The 8,492-nt window shown below is 59.9% G+C and overlaps 1 protein-coding gene across 11 annotated transcripts in view; it reads left to right on the forward strand.

Annotated features, from left to right (window-relative positions):
• SLC37A1 (solute carrier family 37 member 1) overlaps positions 1–4,984 on the forward strand; it is an 82,798-nt gene extending 77,814 nt beyond the window's left edge. For 8 of the 11 annotated variants that reach the window (XM_058732111.1, XM_058732102.1, XM_058732109.1 and 5 more), the window contains one exon: positions 274–3,558. In XM_058732111.1, the coding sequence (XP_058588094.1) occupies positions 274–375 (102 nt within the window). In that variant the 3' untranslated portion in view covers positions 376–3,558. The other 3 variants (XM_058732103.1, XM_058732112.1, XM_058732104.1) reach the window with 2 other exon arrangements.
• Positions 4,985–8,492: the final 3,508 nt, after the last annotated feature.

Consider the following 8,492-nt stretch of genomic DNA (forward strand, 5'->3'; position numbering starts at 1 on the left):
TCCCAACACGGTGACGCTCTTTCCGACGGAAGTGCGGTCCTCAAGGAGGCCTGGCCCGTGACAGACCCTAGCTTTCCCGAGTGCTCGTGATCCGAGACCTTCCTCTTTCTGGTCTGAATAAATGTCAGAGCAGAAGCCGGCCTGTCACTCTGCAGCTTTAGGCAGGATGGTGGGGAGGCAGAGAGCAGGGGCTCCCTGCGTGGGATCCCAGCCCCGTCCTCTGCTGAGAGTGTGTGCACCTGGGGCAGGTGACTTGGCCTCTCTGTTCTGCAGCTCCCGCGTTGGTTAAACAGGCATAATAATGGCACCCCAAGACAGGATCATCGAGGGGACTTGGAGGAGACGGCAGGCCGAAACCCATGTCCTACGTGGTGACCTCCGTTGCCCCAGTGCTCCTCCTGCGCCCTGCAGCCCCAGGGAAAGCGGCCTGACTCTCGGAGCCCAAAGGGGTGGGAAAGAAGGAGCAGAGGCTGTGGGTGCCGGCCCCCAGCTTCCGTCTGCGGCCCCTGCAGGACAGAGAGGCCCGGGCACCGGTCAGAAGCGGGCCGTGCTCACCCGAGTGGCTAGCCTGCGCTCAACCTGCAGCCGCCCTGCGCACGGGGGTCCCCGACCTGAGGCCACGTGCCTCCTCTCGCTTCCCCGGAAAACCCCCCGAGGTTGATCCCTATGAGGGTGAGTCGAGGATTTGGAAATATCAGCTCTGAGGGTTCTGTATTTTCATTCCAGGGCTGTTACACAGCCCCCCATGTCGTAGAGGATCCAGCGCCAGCTTTCAACTCGGGAGCCTGTTAGGTTTTTAAGAGGCTCTTCCTCAAAGCATTTGTTTTTGTAAATGCCTGAGGCCTTTAGTTAAGTCCCACATCATTTCAACTAAGTGGCCTCGAGACTTCCATCATCATGGCTGGTTAGAGACTGAAGACTGTCCCTCAGCAATGCGGGGGAACACACATTATGCGTCCTTTTAACTGCACAGCCAACCCTGTGGAAAGGAAGGGTATCCTCAGGACGGGACCCAGACTGTCGAAGCGGCATAGACAAGTACCCGGGCTAGAGCAGTGGGAATCGGGGGGTGGCTGGTTCTGCCCCCCTGGGGAGCAGAGGTGGGGCTTCAGGCCCGCACGAGTGGGGCAGGAGGCCAGGACCCTCAGTGGGCTGAGCTCCAGCGAGCACGTGGGTCCAAGAGACAAGGATCTGTGTCCACCTCAGCCTGTTCACCAGGTTGGAGGGGGCTAGTCGTCCCTGAGGATTTTTAGCCACGGACCTGCCTATGGTAAGCTTAGGTTTTTGAACTTAGGTAAATACACATAATGTGCACCCAAAAATTGAGTAGAATTGGCCTGGAACCGTGATACGCCTGGTTCTTGGGCAGAAGCAACCCTAAAACCATTTGCAAGGGGCAAACCTCAACCCGCTGCCCGGGATCCCCACTGCTAACGCCCGGCAGAGAGGAGCCTGAAATTAGGAAACGGCCCACCGTGACCGAGGTGACAGACGTGACAAACGGCAGAGTCAGACCCCCCAAAATTGCAGATAACATGGTTATCAGACAGACGTAGCAGTACTGAAGACGTCCGGGAAGGACGTGGGTTCACGAGCAAAGAAGGGGAGCCCGTGGAGCACAGAGACAAGGACGTCCCCGGGTACAGCCCAGCACACGGAAGCCGTGGCCGCCGCCAGGGACGAAGCCCAGAACGGAGCCCCGGGGAGGAATCTAGAGGCGGGGGCCGAGCACAGTCGAAGACGGAACAGCCGGCAGCTTCAGGGCCCAGAAGGCCAAAGGAGAAGGGCGAGCGCACGCGTGCAAACGTGACCGTGAGCGGGCCAGACAGCGCGTGTGGCGCATCGGAGTTCAGAAAGGACAGAGAACAGGATGTGAGGGTAGTAGCCAGGCAGGTGGCGACCGGAAGCAAGCGGGCCCTGCCGGGCCAGGTGAGACCCAAACGGGTCAGCGGGACGAGCCCGCAGGCGGCCCGAGCACCAGCCAGACGCCTTCTCTCCGCGGGTCAACAGGCCTGCCCCACCCCCTAAGTCTGAGGCTGGAACCCCAGCACCCAGCAGGTCAGGTCACCCTGTGGGGTCAGACCTGGGGCCTGCCGGACTCTCAGGGGCACGTGTGCAGAGCCCGGTGGCCAAGCTGTCCCACCCGTCGGCTGACCCCCGCCGACCCGGGCCAGGGGGCTCCAGGCGTCTGGGCAGGCACTTAGAGTGGGCGGGCCTCCCTGGGCTTGCCCACAGACACGGCTCTCCATCACATGCGACAGTGTGACCTTTCTTAAAAAAAATTTTTTTTAATCTTTACTTTTGAGAGAGAGGGAGAAACAGAGCACGAGCGGGGGAGGGGCAGGGAGAGGGGGAGACACAGAATCCAAAACAGGCCCCAGGCTCCGAGCTGTCAGCACGGAGCCTAATGCGGGGCTCGAACTCATGAACCATGAGATCATGACCTGAGCCGAAGTCGGATGCTTCACTGACCGAGCCGCCCAGGTCCTCCCCCATCCCCCCGGCAAGAGTGTGACCTTTGTCCTTCAGGTTCGTTACTACTGTCGGCAGTGTTTCTTGCCACCTTAAACGCTCGTCATTTCCTTCCCTTTTCCCTTCGTGTCCGGGATCTGCTTTGGATGATGGCGGGTCTTCCTGCGAACGCTCAACACAGCACATTCGGCGGGACGTGTGTCGACCAGGTGCCCAGCTCCAGGCGAGCAGGCCCATGCTGGGCTGCTGGAGGCTCACGTTGCCAGGGTCCGCTTGCTCCACAGGAACATCCCCCTCACCGCCAGCCCCACGCTCGGCCCCTGACACGTTCCCTGCTTTACCCCTGTGACCGTATGTGCACCGATCGAGGGTCAGGCACGGCAGCCGGACCGCGCTTTCTCGGAAGGAGTCACCCCTGTTCTCCTCGCCGGCCACTTCTCTTCGGAGCTCCTGCTTGAAGGAGCGCTGAAGGCTCCCCTGCTTCCTGGAGCTCTGACCTGAGGCCACGCCGGCCCTCTCTCGGCCCAGTGGTCCCTCCTGGGCCCTGGAAGGGGCCCTCCTGTGGGGCTGGGGTCAGCTTGCAGAAAGACCGGGTCCGCAGCCACAGACACAAGCAGAACCAGTTAGCTGGTGTGGCACCAGGTCACCGGTCTGTCTCCGTAAATGGACCCAGCCCTGTGGGCACGTACGAGGCAGAACTCTGTCCCTGGTTTACTCCCACAGCGGCTGCGGAGGCTGTAGGCGAGGGGCCCGGTGGGGCCCAGCGCTCTCCCAGGAGTTTCCTAAGGAGTTTCCTAAGAAAACGCGGCTGCTCCAAACGTGAGCCTGGTCCGCCTCTGGGTGCCGGGGCCCATGAGATGCTCACCTGGCCTTCAGAGTCCCCGTGCGGCTCTCCAGGGCCCCCACCGAGAGTCACCGCGATCGTGGGTCACCTGGTCTCCATTCTCTTTCCCTAATTTGGGTATTTTATGATTGGACTCGTTTCATTTGCAACGTTACTTGATCCCGGACGTTTTAGGCTGAAACCTGTCCTTGCCTCCAGGAGCACGGCCTCCGTGCGGCTCACAGGCCCACAGCCCTGCCCTGGGGCCCGGGGCACCCCAGCGTGTGATGTGGGGCCCACACAGCCGCCCCCAAGTGAGCTTCCGAGAGCACCGATGCAGGGTCCCGGCCGCAGTAACGGCTTCTGTCTTTGGTCTTTGTTCTGGTTGCAGGTCCTGACTCGTCTCATTCACAAGGAGCTGAGCTGCCCGGGGTCAGGGGCCGGGGACCAGGTTCTGTAAGTGCCCCCTCCCCTTGCCCCCTGCCACCGGTCAGAGGTCAGAGAGCAGCTCTAGTACGGGCCTGCCTGCCTGCCTTCCACACCTGGCCTCTCCTAAAATGGAAGGAAAAGAAAACCCACCCACTGTCTTATCATCCCACGTCTCGTTCATGCTGATTTGTCCTTTCCTAATAAATGCCTCGGGGCGGCTGGTGGTGGCAATTAATCTCTCCTCAGAAGCTGAGGGAAAACATCAGGGAAATTGTCTTCTGTGTTGTCTTTGAGCTGCGGCTTAGAGACAAGAATAGGAGCCCCCACAGCCAGCCTGCCCCATCTCTGTCCCTCCTCGTCCCCAGGACTGCGGGTGGGGTGGGGCGGGGCTGCACCCCCCAGGTGGCTCCAGAGGCTCTGGGGGGGGGGGGTGCTGTGCGTCCTTCCTGTGCCATTTCTGGCTGTGTCACCAGCTGCTCCTTTGTCCTCCTCTTCCAGGTTCAAGGAACACTGACCGCCGAGTCCCCTGGAGGGAGGCGGGCCCGTCCTTTACCAACGGTCTGTCAAGGGAAAGTTCAAATAAAGGATCCTGTGTTGGAAAGAATGATTGACCCTTGCCTTTTGCACACACACCTGGAAAAGACACAAAAGCCGCCTTGAGAAGTCCAGCTGCCGTTTTAGGCGAGCCGTGGGGCTCAGCACCGCGGACAGGAGGCGCGTGGGAACTGCCCTCACCACGGCGGAGCCGGGGGACACGTGGCTGGGCGGGCGGGTCCCCGGCGGGTGGCACTCAGGTCAGCCCGAGTCTCGGGCGCTCCAGCCTAGGACTTTAGAACGGGCGCGTGTCATGCCGGCAGGGACCTTGATGTCACCTGAACGGGCCGTGTCGGGGAACCGATGCCGCAGCGGGCGCGAGAACGCAGCCAGCACGGAGCCCAGACTCTGGGAGGACAGAAGAAACCCGATGCCGGGTCAGAAACCAGACCTCAGGGCCCTCAGGTCTCCCACAAGACTTGCCGCCACCGCCCCCTGCTCCTCACCGGCCTGGAGAATTGTCGACGAGTGAGCAGCCGCGAGGCCATCGGCCTGCCCGTCGAGGGCCCTGGGAACACCAGGCCCGAACCCCTGGATGCGTCTGCCAGCTGAGCGCCACGGTGGCCGCTGCTTGCTGCTGGTCCCTGCGGGGCTCGGGGAGGACGTGGCCGGGGTGGGCGGGCCTGGTGCAGTGAGTCACCCGCGACACGCCAGGCGCCTGGACCAGGTTCTGTAAGTGCCCCCTCCCCTTGCCCCTGCTAGAGAGCAGCTCAGCTCTCTAGCCCCGCGGCACCAGCGTGGGGTTATTTATTTAAGATGTGCTGTGTGTTCTAGAAATCCAAGAAAAGAAATGGCATTTTGTTATTTATTAAGACAAACTCTGATTGTTTTTGGCCATTTGTCTTCCCAGTTGTTGCCTAGCAGAATACTTGTCTGCTCTTTGAAATAAAATGGTTTTTTAAAGCTTATTTTGATTTATTTACTTATTTTGAGAGAAAGAGCCCAAAGCAGGCTCCTCGCTGTCTGCGCAGAGCCCAGCACGGGCGCGTTCTCACAAAGCGGGAGATCCCAACCTGAGCCGAAATCAAGGGGCGCCCCGAGAGAAAATGCTTAAAAAAAAGCTCAAGCAGAATGTTGATGACGTCTGCTCACGTTTCCCTCATGTTAAAAAAAAAAAAAAAAAAAAACTTCCAAACACTGTGCGTTCTTGGTTTTCTCGGGGTTGGACACAGTCCATAGCTCTGCAGCTGGAAGGACAGGCTGTTGGTGGCAAAGCCAGGGCCGCCCTGCTGGGGGAGGGGCTGAGTCTGGGCAGTTTGCGAATTACGCGAATGCCACCCGGGCAGGAGCAGGGCCGCCCCTGAAACTGCCAGTGCTCGGTGCTCGGTGCCGGCTCTGAGTTTCTCCCCAACAACAGGCGACAGGCGTCTTCTCCGTCTGCGTGACGGGGGCCGTGTGGTGGCCTCCCCCGTGCCACAGTGCCAAGGGTCACGGCCAGGAATGGCCCCGGCGGAGGATCCTGCTGCGGGCTCTGTGGAGAAGGGCCAGAGAGACGAGGGGTCTCCTGCGGGCGGGTTGTCCTCACCAGACAGGCTTGCTTCGCTCAATAACGAAAGCTGCTTATTACACGTGTAGAAGTTCCCTCCTGCTAGAATAAAACTTGCCCAAGCACCGAGTGGATTGCACGGTGCCTTACACATGGTTCGCTCCACCCACGGGGTTCTCTTTCCCTCCGGTTCCTTCCGTCTTGTGTTTCCTCTTTGCGGCTGGGGTCACTCCTTTCTGCCTTCCTTCCCTGTCCCGGGCGGCAGGGGCCCCGAGGCCTGTGCTCGCTATGCCCGGACAGCCTCTTGCTCGCCCCACGGCCTGTGTCCGAGGCGGGCAGGGCCAATAGTGACTAACGCACAGAGAATCCTTCACCGTGACGTTCTGGGGCCCCCTGCTCCCCGAGGCTTGAACCTGTCAAATGCCCGGGTGAGGCCTTCAGCAAACCCTCTGACCCTCTTTGCTTCTGCCCCCACCCCAAAGAGCAGCCACCATCGCCTGTGGTTCAGCGTCAGGAAGCTTTTGGGCCGTTATTTTTCCCGAGTCGGACTGAAGTCGAGACAGTCTCCCACAAGCCACAGAGGACGGCTGCTCTGTGCTCCTAGCCTGCAGGGGCCCCCCCGAGGAGGCCTGCTGAAATGCAGAATCGACATTAGAAAGCAAGGAGCGCACATAACGGAACATTCTGGGCCCAGGAGCAGAAGGTCTCACCGCCCCTATTAAAGAAAAGGGTATACGATTTCAATATAACAATAAATCTTCTTTTCCTCCTGAGCGATCGGCTGAGAAGATGTCCTTCCGCCAATAGCTGGTCACGATGTGCGCATGCTCGCCTTTGCATGGAGATGTGACTCTGCCTTCCAAGAACCTGTGCGTCACTAAGATGTTCCTGTTCAAATCCAGGGCGGGGTGCGGGGCGGGGGTGGGGGGATGCCCAGCAGGATAACTGCCAAGCAAGCTGGGACGGGCAGTGAGAGAGGCGAGAGCAGGAGCAGAGCCCGTCCGGAGTATCGTGCCTGGAAGTGCACCCTCAACCATCCCCCCAGCTGTGACACCCGATAAAAACAAATCACTAGATGGGGCGCCTGGGTGGCTCGGTCGGTTGAGCGTCCCAACTTCAGCTCAGGTCACGATCCCGCGCTTTGTGGGTTCGAGTCCCGCGTCGGGCTCTGTGCTGACGGCTCGGAGCCTGGAGCCCGCTTCGGATTCTGTGTCTCCCTCTCTCTCTGCCCCTCCCCTGCTCATATTCTGTCTCTCTCTCTCAAGAATAAATAAAACATCAAAAAATTTTTAAAAATCACTAGAAAAAAAATGGACTGGGAAAACCCAAGTCCTGACGCCTGTTAGGTTCAACAGACACGGTGCCAAATTGTTGTAGGCGTTGGTAATGCTCGCTCTGGTCTGCGTACCGCGAACTTCCTCAGGAGAGACGTGCAGGGAGGCACTGGGGCAGCCACGCGCTGGGGGCCAGGGGGTGCGGAGGCTGGGGGCACAGTACGCAGGGACTGCTGTGAATTGCTCACAATGTGTTCCGCGGGGTGTCCCCAAGGAGCCACAGCAGCCTCACGCCCGGTGCCCCCCAACCCTGCAGGGCCTGGTTGGGGGGCTGCGACGTGCAGGCTGCTGATCTCTCGGCCAACGCGGGCCCTTTGTTCAAAACACAGGAAAAAAGCGCCGTTCAAGGTACTGAAATAGAAAGTGTCTTCCTGGGGCGCCTGGGTGGCTCTGTCGGCTAAGCGTCCCACTTTGAGCCCAGGTCATGATCTTGCAGTTCACGAGTTCGAGCCCCGCTCGAACACGCTCTGTGCTGATAACTCTGAGCCTGGAGCCTGCTTCAGATTCTATGTCTCCCTCTCTCTCTGCTCCTCCCTCCCTTGTGTGTCTCTCAAAAATAAATAAAGGTTAAAAAAAATTTTTTTTTAAAGAAAATGTCTTCCTTTCCTCTGCCTGGGAGGCGGGAGGAGGCCGGAGGAGGTGAGATCATGGGGCCTCCCAGCACTTGCGACCTCAGTTAGAAACCTCAGTGCAGAGATAACATTATTCAGCACGTGAACACGGCGACCATGAGGCATGAACCCCCAAGCGTGGGCCCTTCTGAACACAGGGTCCGTGCGGCTTCAGGGTCACAGGCCCGTGACAGCGCCCTGCGGACGCTCCACCCAGACTCAGCACGGGGACTGGCGGCGGGCGGGGGGATGGGCTGGTCCTGGCCTTGTCTCTGCCGATCGGTGGTGTTGGGAAGGCGGGGGTGTGTCCACTGGGTGTCCCTTCCCCTGGTGGTGCCTCCCTGAAACCGTGCAGCCTGTTGAGGTTATGTGCGGTGGGTTCCAAGTGCTCTTCCCACTGAAGGTTAATTTCGAGGCTCTGAGTTTGTCCTTGCGAGCCTTCCACAAGCCGGGCCACTCAATCCTCCTCCGCTACCCTTTCGCCAGTGTGACGTCATTGCCACCAAAGGCTCATACTTTCTGACGTGTGCCTAGGATGTGCGGGTTCAGGGCTGCTGGCCCCATTCTGCTGTCCCCGGGCCCGGCCTTTGCAGCCACTGCAGGGAGACGCTAACTAACGCAGACACACTCCACCATGTCCTCGCGAGGGCAGAGGTCAGAGTGCAGCGGAAACCTTCATCCATGGACGCACTCCAGACGGGGGAGCCGGGCTCCATCGGGCCCCGAACCAAACAGCAGAGCTG

Source organism: Neofelis nebulosa, chromosome 5 (genome assembly GCF_028018385.1).
Source record: "Neofelis nebulosa isolate mNeoNeb1 chromosome 5, mNeoNeb1.pri, whole genome shotgun sequence".
NCBI classification, from domain to species: domain Eukaryota; kingdom Metazoa; phylum Chordata; class Mammalia; order Carnivora; family Felidae; genus Neofelis; species Neofelis nebulosa.